Raw genomic sequence first — 17,830 nt, forward strand, 5'->3', positions numbered from 1 at the left:
CCAACCCAAACCATTCTGTTCTTCTATGTGTCTATGCTCAGGAAGACTTTTTAATCTCAAATTACAATGATGTAGTTTTGTAGTCAGTGGAGTTATGACTAACACTGTATTAGTAATGTTTACTGATGTGTATTAAAATTTCCTCCTTTCTTTCAAATCAACTTGATTTAGAAGGAGATGTAGCAACTCCAGAAATACTGAACAGCATGCAGGAAAACTAATTTGTTAAATCTTGCTCTATTAAAAGTATTTACTCTCCTCTTCATTTCTAAGGAAACTTTTCAATGAATTTCACTCATAATATGTTTGAAAAGCTGGAAGAAGATATGACAAGGTAATTAAAAATTGGTATTTCCTCTTCTTTTTTTAATGTAGGTACACATTTCTAGTCAAGCCATTCTTCTCCTGAGGATGTTTTGCACACTTTAAACAACATAAAAGCAACGACTGAATAATATATGTAACTAAAGATTGGCATGTGAAATTATTTGAGGCCCTGGGAAGATTTTTGAACGTTCCCAGCCATTCCCAACAATTTCCCATGCTCTCACCCACACCACCCCCATTTCAGGGGTGCTCTGTATCCCAGTGAAATTTGCATTGCCTTCCTTCTTCCTTCTCTTCCTCTGAATTTATAAAGAGTAATTGTTATGATAAAAGATTATTGATTATCATCTGTTAATTCCCTGAGCTATGGTAATTCACTTGCAAAAAAAAGTTGAATTGTCAGATAGTACCTACTTTGCTGCCAAAGCATCAAGTTCAGCTAAATCACTCTCTACAATTACCTGAAAGGAGGTTGTAGCAAGATGGGGGTCAGTCTCTTCTCCCAATTAATAAGCAATAGGACAAAAGGAAGTGGCCCAAGTTGTGCCAGGGGAGGCTGGATGTTAGAAAAAATATCTTCTTGGAAAGTGTTGTCAAACATTGGAACAGGATGCCTCAGGGAAGTGGTTGAGTGACCATCCCTGGAGGTATTTAAAAGATTTGTGGATGTGGGACTGAGGGACATGTATTAGTGATGAACTTGGCAGTGCAGAGTTAATGGTTGGATTCAAATATCTTAGAGGTCTCTAACAAGCTAAACAATTCTGTGAAATTATCTGGACTGCAGAAGTGCAGATTTAGACTACAGGCTACCTTAAATCTAGCATTCTAAACCTGAAAACAGCAGAAGACAATAGCCAGTAGGTGCTTCTGCTACAAAGCTCCATAAAGAAAAGATCAAAGAAGAAGAAACATAAGCTGTTAAGAAGTGTGTTTTGTTAAGGGGCCTTATTAACCATTGTCCATACACTTGGTTTATGCAGGATGTCTAAAGTTTATGGGTATCTTGTACCACTTGAGGTTCTTTTCTTCAGGTTGAACTCTGTTGCTCATTAGATATTGAAAAATGTCTGATGTGCTCTTCAAGGCAGTTGCCTTTTCTGAAGAGAAGGAGGAGATAAGGCATTTGCTGTAGTAACTCTTGCTTATATCAAAGTGCATTAAAATTTCTAGTAGCAGTGGACTGTAAGCTTACTTAGATTCAGTAGTTAATTTTTGTAATTAAATATACCACAACTATTTATGCTAAAAAAACCCCCAAACCAAAACATACTCAAACAACTCTTTACCATAAAATACAGGAGCAAGTTAGGAGAAGGCTGTTTCTTAGAAATTAAGAACGTGAATGTAATGAGAATGAATTGACAGCGAATTGGCAATTATGTTTTATAGGAGAGTTTCTTGCTGCAACATTTCTGTCAGTCTCTGACATGAATGCAATTAATGCATACAAACCTTCAGTGGAATATACTTGTTCCCAGTGATTTGAAAACAAATTTGAAGGCAGAATTGCAAACTAAATAATGTGTGCATGGGTGAAGTTACGCTGTTCTTTGTTTAGTAAATACCTGATACCTAGTTGCACAACATTTTCAAAGTGTGTCTCATGTTTATTCCAAAAGAACTGCAAAAAGAGTTACTACAAAATTGCTACATATGAAATTGTAGAATTTGCTTTGCCCATTACTTAATTGGTGAATGATCTCTCCCTGTCCTTATCTTGACCTACGAGCTTTTAATTATATTTTTCTCCTCCGAGTCTAGCTGAGGAAGGGAAGTGAGTATCTTCAGTGGACACCTGGAATCCAACCAGGATCAAACCAACACGAATTAACTCTGAAAGTACAAGCATGAATAAAAAGCAGCCCTAGTTTCTCTTTAGAAAAAAATTTTTTACTGAGAAATTTATTACTAGCAGCACAGGAATAGGTGTTCTTTGCCAAAGTTTCTAGACAGAGCCATAGTTAGCATTTTCACTGGTGTAGATAAGAAGCTCTTTGCACCAGCTCCTTGTTTCTCTAGGAACACCTGCCAGCAGGTCAAATAATAATAGAAACTGTTTGCATGGACAGAGTTCTCACACAGGTATGTTCAAGTACTGAACTATACATGTGGATTTAGTTGAGTTTGTTAATCAAACAGTTTGCCTAAACTCCAACTATTTCTCAAAAGAAAAAGAACTATTCTTTTACAATGTGATGAGCACTTACTCTCTGGTAAGTTGCAGCAGTGAATTTACAGAATATATTTCATCAGCATGGAATCTGGCAAAGATATGAATCCCTTTTGATACAATTTGTCAGGAAACAAAGTTGAAGTATAAATCAATCCTTTGAAGTGATGTAGCATCATAAAGTAATTGTCTAAAGTAATTACTGCTGAATTTAGAATCAGTGTTCTTGGGTTTAGTTTGAGAGGCTTTTTTTTTTTGTTTGAGGAGTTTTAATGGAGCATAATATGATTGAGGTCAATATTCAACTAACCAGCGTTCTGTTAGGCATTAACCTGATTTTATAAACAGTTTTGATTAAGTGAATTTCATAATGAGTACAGTTTCAAAGTCCCTAACTAAACTGTATGGTACTATAGCCACAAGAAAGACTGGAATGAAATTTGAGAAGTTTAATTTGCAAAGCCATTCTCTCTTTCTTAGAGCAAAGCATTTGCACACAGATTCCTGCAATTTGCTCCTGCTGAATTTCATGTTAAGGTTCTATAAAATCAGTATGCATAACTTAGTAAAAGAGTAAAGGTCACAAGAGTTCAAAAAAGGTCATAAGAGTCACACTTTTCACTAATTGTTCACTTTTAGGTAGATGCATTATTCTTATAATTACGGGTAATATGCATCATAAAGTAATCATTGATTTCAGTTGTGTTTTACAAAAAGAATCCATTAAGTTACATCGTTTTGGTTCAGTTCTGTTGCAAGTTCAATTAGAACTGATTCTGATGTCAATTCTTCATCAAATCAAAATTGATTTGATTCTTTTTAAACATTTTAAAGGTGTGAGTGAAATTTACTTCCAGTTTGAGAAATATAATGGTTGACACACTCCTGGTTTAGATTTGACATCACAGCACAGGGCTGAATTAATGTAGAAGTAAAATATCAGTTATGAATAAAAGAGCCAAAGAATTTTTGATCTAATGGCATTTGCTTGCAGTAGATGTACATATAATGATGCTGGATTCTCAAATCAAGAAATATTCACTGCATCCGTTTATTTGTTTGTTTGTTTATGTTTTTATACAGACAGGCATGTTTATTATTTGTGTGTATAATATTGATATATGTGATTTGGTCTGTCTATGTGTGTTAAAAATGCTAGGGAGTTTTTGGACATGACACATTTAGGTGACAAGGGTATTGTATCTGAAATACAGTTCCAAAAGAATCTTAGGAGAAAATACATACTAAACTGAAAAAAAAAGGTTATTCTGACATTAAGTGCTATTCATGGAAAACTCAGCAAGTTTTACAGTGAGGTGTAGGTTTTAGTATAAGCATATAATCCCTAATTCAGGTCAAACAGAAAAAGTGAGCATCATGCTAAATTCAGACTAGCAAGGTAATGAAATCGATTTCAGAATATCTTGCTTTTTCCTTCTTCTTACAGATATGCATACTACTATTCTGGAATAGCAGCTGGTGTTCTTCTTGCTGCTTATGTGCAAACTTCATTTTGGACCTTAGCAGCAGGTCGGCAAATAAAAAAAATCAGAGAAAAATTTTTTCATGCAATTATGAGACAGGAAATTGGATGGTTTGATGTAAATGATGTGGGAGAACTTAACACTCGTCTTTTAGAGTAAGTACCCTATACCTTTCTCAATGTTATTTTATCTTGTTAAACATGCAGGACTTACAAATTTTTATTTTTAAATTAAATTATTTCACTGTGAAATGAAGTTTTCAAATTTTCTCATGGAGACTCTCAGGGACTGAATTTCTAATATTTCTGATACAGGACTGTGGTTTAAATGTTTGCCTTTCACTCATCAAGTTACATCCTATTTTCCTTCTTACGGGTTTTGCTATCAACACTCCCCATCAAAACTTAAATCTTACCCTACAAGATGGAAAAAGGAAAGTTCAGTAAATGCTGTTTAAATAAAGAATTTTTATTTTAATTGGTTTTGTTCTGAAAAAACAAACACACAAACAAACAAAACCCCATAATGTTCAACAAAGCCCAGTTCAATACATATCTTTTAAACTTTTCATATGGGCATCAGTGGGAAAAATAGCAACCTGTGGAAATTTCCAGGTAATATACAATTAATAGGAAAGTATTTTGTTAGGTTCCCCAGAACTCTGAGGATGATTAAAGCCCAGCCTATTGTATTACCCCCATGAAGAGAAATTAGTTAATTTCTGGGCACACTGAGGACTGATAAACGTGCTGACTCAGCCCAGCAGTGTGAACAGCTTTAACTGCATAATTTGCCTACATTAAAGCCTTTATCTTTAATTTCCAAATAGCCACAAGTACCAAAAAGATCAAAAATTTGGAATTAAGAAAGTGATAGTAGTTTTGCACTACAGAAAGAATTTCAACTTTTTCAGACAAAAGCAGGTTTATAGCATTATAGTTTCACAAAAATATGAAAGTTTTCTTGGCCACACTATGTAGTGCTTTACCTTGAAGAAAACTGTTATTGGGAGAAATAATTAAATAATAAAGATTGTCTTCCACACAGATGCCCATGTAACAAAACTGGAAACCTTTCTTGTGCTTTCTACATTTTTCTTCCTCTCTGTACGTAATTTGTTTTTCAGTGATGTCTCCAAGATTAATGAAGGAATAGGTGACAAGATGGGATTGCTTGTTCAATCACTAACAACATTTGTGGTAGGATTTATTGTTGGTCTCATAAGAGGATGGAAGTTAACCCTTGTAATACTCGCAGTTAGTCCTGTCCTGGGACTTTCAGCAGCCCTCTGGGCAAAGGTAGGTTAACATATGTACAGTGTCAGGTTTTATATTAATGACAGATAATGAAATTCTTAGTGAAGATAATGAAATTACACATAATGTAATTCTTAATGTTAGAATGTGTTGCTTAGAGCAGTTATAGCTTTAGATAACACTTATGTACATAAACTCTTTGATGAACTATCAGTATGCTCACATTCAAGGCCAGGTCAGATGGAGCTCTGAGCAACCTGGTCTAGTGGAAGGTGTCCCTGCCCATGGCAGAGCAGTTGGAACGAGGTATCTTTAAGGTCCCATCCAAGGTCATTTTATAATTCAATGATTCTATATAGTTTGAACATCGTAATTCCCATAGATTGGACAGACTTGTTTGATTTAAAGCTGTTTCTGCTAGTATAGCACATACAGAGAAGGAAGCAAGACATATGTGTAGAATCTACACCTGTAATTGTTTAACTACATTCATATAAGTACTTTTTTTCTTGAAAGGAATAATTGCACCTCCTGGAAAATAAGAGAATAAATTAGAAAAAACCTTTGTCTCAGACACAGAGATTTTTTCTTAGCTGTTAACAGCTTTGCTAAGAAATTCTATACAGATCTAGATGAGAGAAGGACCAAATTACCAAGGGATTAGAGTGACTTATCTTTGTAGTTTGAAAGTCTTCAGATTTTTATGGTGTTTCATTTCCCTTATGTTTCAAAGATCATGAAAGCTTTCTCTGTCTTGAGTGAGTATATTGCAGAAAAGGCAGGATTAGAGACGTGTGTGCCATATATGTCTACTGGCTGAGTCTTCATAGACTGTGGCCATGTCTTCACAGACTCAGATATAGGGCCCTCTGGCTAAGGTAGCCAGAGGGTAGAATGAGCTAAGGAGATCTGCCTGGGGAGAACCATACCAGCTCACTATGAGTAGTCATTTTATCTCTTGCACTGGGTGAAAGCAGAGCAAATAATCCAGCATCTAGTTGTTTACAATGCGTAATGTGGAATTATTATATTGACTTCACAGTACACTCAGGAATTGGATATTGGACATTGGGCACCCATGCCTAATAATAAAAAGAAACTAACTGTGATAAAAGCCCTTGTGAAGTGCTTGAACTTAATTCTGGTTTTTCTACTTCAAAATATTTGATTCTGTATTAGGTTCTCTCTGCTTTCACTGACAAAGAACAAGCTGCATATGCAAAAGCAGGTGCTGTTGCAGAAGAAGTTCTGGCAGCAATCCGTACTGTAATAGCTTTTGGAGGACAGGAAAAAGAAATTAAAAGGTAAGAGCAATATTTGCTCTCATCAGCGGATTTTAAAATAGTTCAAATTGTTTCAAATTTTCTTGTGTGTTTTCTGTTGGAAGTCATGCGCTTTCTGCACTTTTAGATAATGAGAGATTGTCTGTTAGGGGCTGTTATGAGGTTTGCTACACGTAGAAAGACAGTTTTTTTCTAGACTCCATATATTGTCTCTGCATTAAAAGGTATTCATATCACTTCAAGCATCACACAATGAGAGCTTTAGACAAAAGAAGGCCCTACTCCTGGAAGAGATGATGATATCCTTGGTAATCTGATTACTCAGGAGTTGTGAAGGTGTTAAAGAACAATATCTCTATTTCCACTAGACTGTAAAATATAGATCTTGTGATATATTTTAACCTTTTATCTTGAGCGGTTCACAACGAAAGTTCACTGACCTGCAGGTTATTTAAGGAACTTAAATGCCAGTCCCTGACATGCAATGCCCTTTTATTTCTATATACCAGGTTGACTAATGTTGGTCTTTTTAGGGGTTACCTTAGAAACTCCGTGTCTGACTGCCAGGCTTACCTTTGTACAGTCTTAGGGTTAGATATTTTATGTATCTAACTGCTGTACTTTGTGAACCTTCTGTTTCTAATTCATCCACAGAGGTTTTGGTGCTGTATGCTGTGGTATAAGTGTGAGTCTATTTTGAACTTCTATCTTTCTTCCAGATACCATAAAAATTTAGAAGATGCTAAACGGATTGGAATAAGAAAGGCTATTACAGCTAATATTTCTATGGGTGCTGCTTTCTTACTGATATATGCATCATATGCACTGGCATTCTGGTATGGAACTACTTTGATCTTAACTGAGGATTACACTATTGGCAAAGTTCTTACAGTAAGTATTAATGAGTAAATTCTCAGTAACAGTGAGAAATAATAAAGAACAAACAATAAAGTGTCTAATGGGAACTTATTTGACTTTAATGAGAATTATGTCTAAAAACTGGCAAAGTAGCATCCCTTCTTAACAAAAAGATTCTCACCACAAAAGCCTACATGTTGCTTCTATAGGATCTCAAAATCTAAATGAACCCAAATAAAACATACATTATTTTCAACTATCCCTATATCTTTTCTGATTTTCATAAGATTGGACTGATACAGAAACAGTTCAATCAAAAACTGAAGTACAATACCCTTTCTAGTTGCTATTTGCTTTCAGAGGGCTGGATATATTTTCAGGATGCAGAAACAAATACCTTTTTTTTAGCTGTTGTGTGGTCTCAGTAGATAATTTTCTTAAAGTTTTTCTTATGTTTTGCACCATGAGAGCTTGGAATCACTTCTCAGTATTTTTAGAAATTGAGGGGGATAAAAATATACTTGTGACTAGGAAATATGTCACCATCTAACTGAAGGAAGAAAACCATAACACTTAAGTCATAACTTAAATTCTTCTCTTGATGTGGAAACCTTCTAATTTTGTATGAAATATGAAATAAACAGGGTAAGAAGAATAACTTTGTTAACCATGATGAAACACAGCCAGGTGACCATATGCATATATTTAAATATATTTTAAACTACCAGTTTTGTTTATGAACCACTGAAGTTTGTGAAAATTGTCTCTGATAAGTGGTTTTGGCTCTTTTGAACCTTTTGTACAGGTTGGCATATGGAACCTCTCAGTGAAGTTCATGACCTTGTGTGTAATTTATTCTGTTCAAAGTATTTGCAAACTCTGTTGCAAATTGTCTATGTTGTAGTTCACCGAACGATGTTTTTGTAACATGGATGATGCATCATCATGTGTAAAATCTGTGAATAACCCCTGTTCAGGATGATGGGTGTGACAGACTTTGCTCTAACTACTATGGCTGTTATAATCTCTGAGCAGTGTGGTTTAATTGCTTTTGTTTTGATACTAACTGAAAGCAATAAACTGTGCTATTCTGAGAAAATTGTTAATTTTTTTCTTTTATCTTTTTCTGCTTTTCTTGTTTGCTTGTACTCTCATTGAAGCAGAACGATCCTTTTTTACTTTGTGATGGAGAACTTGGGTTTCTATGCTTCTGTTTCACTGTCACTTTGAAAGCAGAATGATAGTGTTTTGCATATCTGTCGTTCTGTTGAAAGATGTGTAATAAACTTTCTGGTCTTTGGCCAAAGAATGATTAGTACAATAAATCCTGAGACACCAAGTGCAATTCTAAATTTTTTGTCATAGATTTTACAAGTCTGAGTCACTTTTTCACTTTTTTTCAATAAGTTTGCAAAATTAATGTTGTACAGTAGCTCAGTTCTCAGCTGAACCTTAAAAAGCCCTTTTCTTAATGTTTTTCTCTGTTTAGGAGAGACCTTTTCAGTTTTGCTTTAATCCTAGAGTCTTTAAACTTCCATTAACAGACATGGAACCTCCTTACCCAAAAATACCTAATGTAAATAAATAAATATAAGTTTCTGCTTAAATAAGAGTGAATATATACCTCTGTAAACATTTCTTTCAGGTCTTTTTCTCTGTATTGATTGGAGCTTTCAGCATTGGACAGACTGCTCCAAGCATAGAGGCATTTGCTAGTGCAAGAGGAGCTGCCTATACAGTCTTTAATATAATAGACAATGTGAGTATCTTTGCCCTCACTATCATTACAAAACTTCTTCCGAAGGTAAGAGATCCTTCTTTTTAAAGACAGGAACTAAATACACACAAAAGCTAAATGGAGAAATTATAAAAAGTATTCTTAAATGAGCATATCATCAATGTAGCAAGTGAGGGAGCAAAACATTACGCAATTTAGATCTTTCAGAATCTCACCTAAATTACTTAAAAAACACATTTAATATTTCTGTAGAATAATAGTGCTCTCAATAACTTCTTTATGAAAAAAATGTTGGGGTTTTTTGTTGTTTTTTTGTATTTTATTTTGTACAGGAACCTCAAATTGACAGCTATTCAGAGACAGGTTACAAACCAGACCACATAAAAGGGAACTTAGAATTCAAAAATGTTTACTTCAATTATCCATCCAGACCAGATGTTGAGGTACTGTAAATGAAACTTTATATATATATATATTACAGCTGAATATGTGGATCATGTGTTGGAAAAAAAATCATTTAAAAAATCACATAAGTTTTGTTGAAAATGTAACAATTTCAGGTTGATTCTCTAATGTGTATAAAACTACCTTGTCATCACAGTGATTTTAGCTGGATTTATTTCCACCTTAGCTAAACATATTAAGTTTCCTGAATAATTTTTTTGTCTAAAACTTTAATAAGTGTGGCTATGCAAAAAACCATAAATAGGTATTTCTATCACAATCTAAATTTGCAATCCTAACTCAAGTGTTTGTGTATAGTAATAATAATGAGATAGTGAGTTTTAAAATAATTGCAATGCAGCTCTGTTATGACTGTGTCAGAACCAGTTAAAGAAAGCAGATCCAGCAACGACTTGCTGTATATGGAATAGAGATCAGAATCTGTATTTGTCCTGACAGAGAATAAGTTTCCTTTTTAAAGCACTGTCATATATTCAGAGTCTTAATGCAGTGACAATAGATAACGTATGAATGATTCCTGAAAATATTTCTGTGGACAGTGTCTTTGCACTATGTAACTATTTCATTCCTTACCTTGAAGGAAAATCACTGACCTTGATAAAGTGATCTTTCTTACTTTTGATAGGCAGAAAGGAAATACACTCAGCTTTTAACTATGACTTTTACATAGCTTCCCTGTAGTTTCCATGGTGCATTAAAGAAAAAGGTGAGGCAACATAATACAGAAATATTGCATCATACTGTTTGTATATTATATTTTAGTTATGGGTAGTAGTAGTATTATTTTGTCATATGAACTGGTTCATGAGACAGGTAACTGTGAAGTGTGTTGTATAATACTTTGATACTGAACCAACTGTGATGTAATTATAAGGAAAATTAAGCTGAAGTCATCAGTTATCCAAAATTTAAACCGGCATGTTTATAAATTTTATTTTTACCAGATTGTGCTAGAAATATGAAGGTTATTTTATTGCAGTCTTTCAAATTTTCCTTGACATTTCTAAATACTGTTATGTTTTTGACCAACCTTCTTATATGGACAGATTCTGAAGGGCTTGAATCTCAAGATTAATTCTGGCCAGACAGTGGCCCTGGTTGGTGGCAGTGGCTGCGGGAAAAGTACAACTGTTCAGCTCATCCAGAGATTTTATGATCCCAAGGAAGGCACGGTAAGATACCTCACGTGAGATGACTTCTCTGCGTGTCACACTTGTTGAAAGCCTAGTTCTGACCTCACTGCCCTTGTCAATGTTCCAATGACATGGTAAAGTCTCCTCTAAAATGGCACATGCCAGAATGGAGAGAGATGTTCCTTCATCAAAACACTTAGTAAACAGTTTTTGTCTGCTCTCTTTTGTTTAGGTTACAATTGATGGGCACGATATTAAGACCTTAAACGTAAGGTATCTGCGGGAGGTTATTGGTGTGGTGAATCAGGAGCCCGTGCTCTTTGCCACTACTATTGCAGAAAATATTCGTTATGGCCGTGAGGATGTCACCATGGAAGAGATTGAAAAAGCCACCAAGGAAGCGAATGCTTATGACTTCATCATGAAGCTACCCAATGTAAGCAGATCAGCTCTCCTGCTGAAATAATTTCATCTAAACCTTCTTGTGTCAAATAGTTCCTCAGAAGGAATGCTTGTTAAGAGAGGAAGCTATCCCTGGACCTGTGAATATGCAGAGCTATGCAGAGCTTCCTCATAACTTTTGAGAATAATATTAATTTTTTATCTTCAGGAAATGATTTTTCAGTCATTTGAAGAACTACTAGATTTCCAGGAACACAAATGATTAGTCAGGTTTATCCAAGTAGGTGTTTATTCCTGTAGGGGAAGGAGAAGATGTTACTGGCACTACTGGCATTACTGACATCTTTCTTTAGTGGAAAGACTGTGCCACCGAGTGTTTTCAATACATGTGTTTGTCTTGTAGAAGTTTGAAACTGTGGTTGGAGAAAGAGGGGCACAGCTGAGTGGAGGCCAGAAGCAAAGAATAGCAATTGCCCGAGCTCTGGTTCGCAATCCCAAAATTCTTCTGCTTGATGAGGCAACATCAGCTTTGGATACTGAGAGTGAATCAGTTGTGCAGGCAGCACTGGACAAGGTTAGTAGTATTTTAAAATGAAGCATGTAAGCAGGAGCCTAATATTTACTTATTTCCTGAACTTTTGTTGAAAATAGAGACCTATAAAAATACAAAACATAAACTTTGATTTGGCAAATATTCTTTGTACAGAGAATTTTTGAGTTCCTACAGGTATTACAAAGAGAAACCTTATTTCAAATTAGAAGATGGAGTCATATTTTCTGCATTATTAAGCTTAAATCAATATTTTCATGGTGTAAATACCATCCTCTTCCATCATCTGTCTTACTGCCACTCATATTGTTGTCAGTCCTTGTTGGGCTTCATGAGGTTCCCCTGGGTCCACTCCTCAGGCCTGTCAGAGACCTTCTGAATGTCGTCCCTTCCCTCAAGTGAATGAACTGCACTGCTCAGCTTGACGTCACCTGTAAACTTGCTGAGTATGCACTCAATCCCATTTATCTGTATCACTGATGAAGATTTTAAATAATATGAGTCCCAGTATGGACTGTTGAGGGTCATCACTGAAGATGAACTCCATCCAGGTTCCAACAGAATTCCACTGCTTGGGATCATTACTTTGATTATTTAAACTAAAATTTGCTTGATCACTTTAAAACAGCCTCATAATTAAAATGACAAGCTGTGGTGGTTGAAAAATTCAGTGTAATATGCTTATAAATATCCAAAGAAAGGTACTTAGTTGAAATACAATTCACATGAAATTGCAGAGGATTTTATTTTTATTGTAGTCGTTTGAGTTAGCAATGACTTAGAACTTAAAACACTTTTTTTTTCTAAAAGTGAGTGTAAAATATTTTCTAATGTTGCTGAGTATAAATTCGCCATGGATTTTAAGGTTCAAGTGGGCAACTATGGGCCTAAATATGAAAAATTCTAGCATTTAAAAAACTTTAGGGTTTGTAACATTCTAAAATTTTATGTGTTGAGATTTTTGCTTAGATAGTTGTGACCAAATGACACTTTAGCATGCCATAAATCGAGTGTCTCCTGATGGGAGAGAATTTGCTGAAAGTCCTTGCAAGGCGCTTAAAAGATGAATCGAGACGTCTTCTGTAGTTTCAATGCTTCTAGATAGTTGTTTATTAAGTCTTATCAGAGAAACTGAGCCACTAGTGTGACCCAGGTACAGCATGGAAGGAGGAAAAGTTGGAGTGAGAGCGAGAAAGACCAATTATCAAGATTTACACAGCCTTTTAAAGACATTTTGACCAATAGTTACTAAAAACGTACATTATTTTTACTTTCTTACCAATTATTCAGTAACACGACTAGGAACTGCAGAATTTTCTATCCAATCAATCCAAACTACTTTTACTGCAAAATATGGAGTGGTAGAAGAAGGAGAAGAAGGTCTAGAGAACAACAACAATCCTTCATTTTGATATTTTTTACTCTTACCTATTTACTACAAAGAGAAGCCTAAAACCTCTAAATTTTTCACCCTGTGACAATCTTACATAGTAGTCTATCACCTAATTCACACCACTGTATTTTCTAGTTGTTGTCTGACTGTTGGTAATTTTTTCCAAGGTTTGAAGCTAAACCAGTGTTGTCCAGGGGGGTAAGAACCCCTAAAAACAGGCAGAGAAATATTCTTGGCACTCTGGGTTCCTACAACCAAAGTTTGGTGTATTTATGTGCCACAGTGAAAGATGGTCTCTAATACTAAACTTTGAGCTTTAGATTATATTTCTGTTTTAAGGTACTAATTGAAATACATTTTTAAATTTTTTTTTGAAGGTTATATTTTTCTGCGAACCTTTTAAATGTTTCTTTTAGGTCCTACTCAACTCTGCTGTGAAGATGAACACTATTTACATTTACTTAGAAATACTCACATGAAATATTGCTGTTTTCAGGCAAGGGAAGGACGCACTACGGTTGTGGTAGCTCATCGACTGTCAACAGTCCGCAATGCAGATCTGATAGCTGTGTTCAATGGTGGAGTTATCACAGAGCAAGGGAATCATGCTAAATTGCTTGAGAGAAAGGGAATCTACCACAAACTTGTTAACATGCAGGTACTTTTTCTCTAGATGTTGCCTCATTTTCTTTTTTTTTTTGTGCATCCATAGTCATATCAGAAGTATGAGAAATTCTGCAGTATATTGTCTTCGCAGCAAAAACCCATGTGCTTTGAAAGGAGAGTAGCAATGTGAGAGAGACCACTAGTTTTGGTACAAGACTTGTTTAAACCCAGGATAGTACATTTTTAATCCTCTAAATATTTAAACTTAAAAGATTATTTTATGTTTTCCTTTTGTGCAGTTAATGTAGAACAGATGACTACAGTAGTTTGCTATTCCATTGCTTTTTCTTAGTCTGATAAAAGGTAAAATACAGTAGCTGACACTGGAGGAATAGAGCATGCATATTGTAAGGTGTTTAGGTATAATCCTTCGTACTGAATTTCTTTCTAAAGAAAAAAATGTGTAGGAATAGAAGAAAAAGAAAAATAATCCAGCTATTCCGACAGCAAAAATATGTTTTTAACTTACACAGACAGAGAAAAAGAGATTGCAAATTATAATAAATTTCAGAAATGTATTAGTTATTAAATGAAAACCAAAATACTTTGATAAGTGCATCCCAATGTCCCAGGTGACCATTAGGTTATAGCAGATTTTCATTCTAACTTTGTTTGACTGCATAATCACTATGTCCATTAAAGAAACGGAAACTGCCATCTCAGTAAGTCAGACTGAAGAGGTTAACCAGACCAATTAAAATATTTCTTCATAGAATATGAGAATACATTTGGTTACCTTCGATTCAAAGTTACTTTGTATCTGAACAAATGTGATAATGGGAAAAATGAGGAAATACAAAATTTAGAAAAGAAAATTTAAAAACAATGAAAAATGAAAATAAAAAATGGAAGGCAAGTAAAGAAGATATTTTTATTAGTAGTGCAAAAAGCAGTAAAAAAAAATTCCTGGAAAAAAAGAAACACAAATTGAAGGCAACTTTGAATCCAGTTTCTATCAAATACCTCAGGAGTGGGTAGACATTTATTTATTCTGTCAAAGAGACTAGCAAAAGTACCACCATGGGTAAGGCTCTTTTCCAGGCTGCTCTAATTTTTCAGTCAAAATCTCTTTTTGACTCAGTTTTGTGCTGAACTTCCTTATTCCATTTAAAGTCAAGAATTGTTAAGTGTGTTCTGCTGTAAAGGCAGTAATGTTTCATCACTTCATGAATAAACTGTATATCCCTCAAGAACTCATTCTAAAAGAACCCAAGAAGAGTGCAAAGGGTTTACCCTCAATTTAAAACTTTTTTAGTTTAATTCATTAAAAAAGAGCAGCTACTGTCAGTCCCACATCCTCCACTTACTATAAGAATTTTCACGAGAGGTGCAAAACTCATATATGAATAAAGATCTGAATATAGAGCTCTATTAAATATTATACAGATTTTCATATCTCCTTAAAGCATTATATGTTGTTTCCTCTGTATCTCTTTCAACTGAAACAAAGTTACTTTTACTTTGATTACCTCATCATTTTGAAGTAATATATGCATATGTAATAGCATCACGTTCTTCCCACTTTTAGGCAATAGAAGCTGAAGTTCCACCATCAGAAGATGATGAGAATGCACATAGTGCCAAAAACAGTGGATCTGAACCAGAATTTGAAGAATCCTTAACAACAGGATTGAGAAGACAATCAACTCGGAGAAGCATGAAAAAGCCAGGAGAGCAAAATAATGGTCCTGATGAGGAAAAAACTTCACCTGTAAGTATCTCTGCAGAGCTGTTAGTGAACTTGATTCCTTTAAACAAAGCGCGTTAAATTCATTCTCCTGCTCAAGAAAGGTATGAGGAGAAGGAGACATTTCATAGGGATGAAGAAAACATGAGAATTTTTAAATTCTAAATAGCCTTTGACTGATAATATTCAGAACTTGCTTTTTTATTCTCAACATAAATGATAATACAAATAAAATGCTAATTTAAAAATCTGTAACAAAGGTGATGAGTTTATTGTTGAAAATAAATTTCCTTTAAAAGAAACATACTTACATATTTACATACCATACCAGTTTAGTCTATACAGTTTAAACATTCATTTTTGGATAAGAAACAGAGTATTTGGCTCAACATAACAACTCTTACAACAAAACTTGCAAAAAAAAACCCCCAAAAATACGATTGCATTCATATTTACAGGAATTAGTTTGATGTTATAAATTTCTTAATGAACATTTACTTGAATTAATCAAGCCATGGATTACACACAGCAATATGCGCAGAATGAGTAGTTCAGTCATCAATGACCAATATCAAAGTATTCACCAACTAAAATTATATCGATAGACTAATATAAAATGACAAGAGTATAAATATAGTGTACAACTCTTCCTTCCTTGTGTTAGAATAATTTTTAAAATGTACAATCATTTATTCATGTTATTAAAAACTATAATTTTTGCTTCCCCTGAATAGATTCTGGGAATAGGAAATTGATTATTAATCTCTCATTTTCTTAATATTTCTCCAAATACATTCCTGTTTGTCCTAACATAATTCATGTTTTTAAGGCTGAAGAACTACGCCCAGCTTCATTTCTGAAAATTATGAAGCTGAACAAAACTGAATGGCCATACTTTGTAGCTGGAACCTTGTGTGCAATTATCAATGGAGGTTTACAACCTGCATTTGCAGTCATATTTTCCGAAATTATAGGGGTAAGTTGGAATAAAGTATGCAAAAAACTGTAAGCCCACAAAATTTATTTCTAATAAAATTAGGTTTAAAACAATCACTGCATAATGAAGCTGAAGAGTGGATGAAGCACTCTTGCAAAAATCCGAAAAGTTGTATGAAATTTACAAAATCCTAAAAATCTTGCTACAACCTGAAATAGGCCTGTTATACTTTAAATATTATGTAACATACGCTCAAATTTTATATGAATGCAATTGACTACCAAAAATAGTTATTGAGAAACCTGAGAGTATTTTCGATTGTTAGTTAATTTTTTAAAAATGTTGTGTCCAATTTTATTTTATAGATTTTTTCAGAAACTGACAAGGACATCTTAAGAGAAAAGAGCAACTTATATTCACTGCTATTTTTAGTAATTGGAATCATTTCCTTTTTTACTTTTTTTTTTCAGGTACGTTTTATTAACTTAACATAATTACAATTGTTATTCATGTTTTAGAAACCAGACCTGAAATATACTAAAAATTTGCATCTTTATAATACATGCCTCCAACTCAAACCAGAAACTGTAGTTATGGTTCTAGATGTGTCTTGTGCTGAAACTTTTTTGACTTAGAGCTTCTTGTGTGTAAGAGGCTTTCGAACCTATTCAGACCTCTTAATTTCAGAACTTCCTCTCTTGTTCATCAGTCAAACAGTTCTCAGCAATGAAACTCTGAATTTTCTTGCTCTTTTCCTATTGCCAAGTAACAGGCCACCCCTCCAGCCTTTACATTCTACCACCCCTTCTCACCCTCAAGCCTTCCTATTTGAATCTGTTAGTAATTGAAAATCTATCCATCTCCTGCCTTAGTTCTCCATTTTTTTACTTCCCTAGCCCTTTCCTCATCCAAAGGAATGTCCCATATTGTTCCTATGGGAGTCCCCAAAGGCTCCCAGGCCCAGTTTGTCAGGTAACACTCATCATGCTGATATTCAGTTCCTCCTGCTGAAACACAAATGGTTGTACCTGCAATGATAGTGCCACTTAAAAAGAAAAAAAATATGGTAATCATATTAAAATTGTCATATTTTGTCTGCTTTATAATTTCTGAACATGTTGGTATAATTTTATCTGTTAAATGAGCCTAAGAGTGAAATAGTAATGTGCGCTTGGGACAGCAGCATAAACAGTCTCTTGCAGAAACCTGCTGGTTTGTTTATGGATTTGTCTTGTTGCACAAGCGAAAAAGGCCTTGAGTACAGAAGGCTGAGTAGTACAGGGCTGTGATAGGTTTGCTCAGTTTATAAATGTTCAGATAATGTTTTAAATTTGAGGGATGCATTTGACTTCAGTGAACCCAGGTTGCCTCACAAAGTCTTTAATCTAAAATTAAATGGCCTAAATGCTACTTGTTTAAATCTGACTTCGATTGACTCATGCAAATGAAGTCAGAGGGTTGATTAGAGACCTTCTTCT

General features: G+C 34.5%; 1 protein-coding gene across 1 annotated transcript in view; it reads left to right on the plus strand.

The window, feature by feature from the left end:
- The window catches only part of ABCB1 (ATP binding cassette subfamily B member 1), a 48,635-nt gene that overhangs the window by 17,102 nt on the left and 13,703 nt on the right, over nucleotides 1–17,830 (plus strand). The window contains exons 7-20 of the mRNA XM_042043762.1: nucleotides 274–334; nucleotides 3,948–4,139; nucleotides 5,111–5,282; nucleotides 6,420–6,544; nucleotides 7,243–7,414; nucleotides 9,027–9,140; nucleotides 9,452–9,562; nucleotides 10,631–10,756; nucleotides 10,950–11,153; nucleotides 11,523–11,693; nucleotides 13,559–13,720; nucleotides 15,257–15,439; nucleotides 16,245–16,391; nucleotides 16,718–16,822. Of these exons, the coding sequence (XP_041899696.1) occupies nucleotides 274–334; nucleotides 3,948–4,139; nucleotides 5,111–5,282; nucleotides 6,420–6,544; nucleotides 7,243–7,414; nucleotides 9,027–9,140; nucleotides 9,452–9,562; nucleotides 10,631–10,756; nucleotides 10,950–11,153; nucleotides 11,523–11,693; nucleotides 13,559–13,720; nucleotides 15,257–15,439; nucleotides 16,245–16,391; nucleotides 16,718–16,822 (2,045 nt within the window). The remainder of the gene's footprint in view (nucleotides 1–273; nucleotides 335–3,947; nucleotides 4,140–5,110; nucleotides 5,283–6,419; nucleotides 6,545–7,242; nucleotides 7,415–9,026; nucleotides 9,141–9,451; nucleotides 9,563–10,630; nucleotides 10,757–10,949; nucleotides 11,154–11,522; nucleotides 11,694–13,558; nucleotides 13,721–15,256; nucleotides 15,440–16,244; nucleotides 16,392–16,717; nucleotides 16,823–17,830) is intronic.

This window comes from Corvus kubaryi, unplaced genomic scaffold, assembly GCF_017639235.1.
Source record: "Corvus kubaryi isolate FWS band 111438036 unplaced genomic scaffold, C.kubaryi_AGA036_p1.0 37398, whole genome shotgun sequence".
NCBI lineage: Eukaryota > Metazoa > Chordata > Aves > Passeriformes > Corvidae > Corvus > Corvus kubaryi.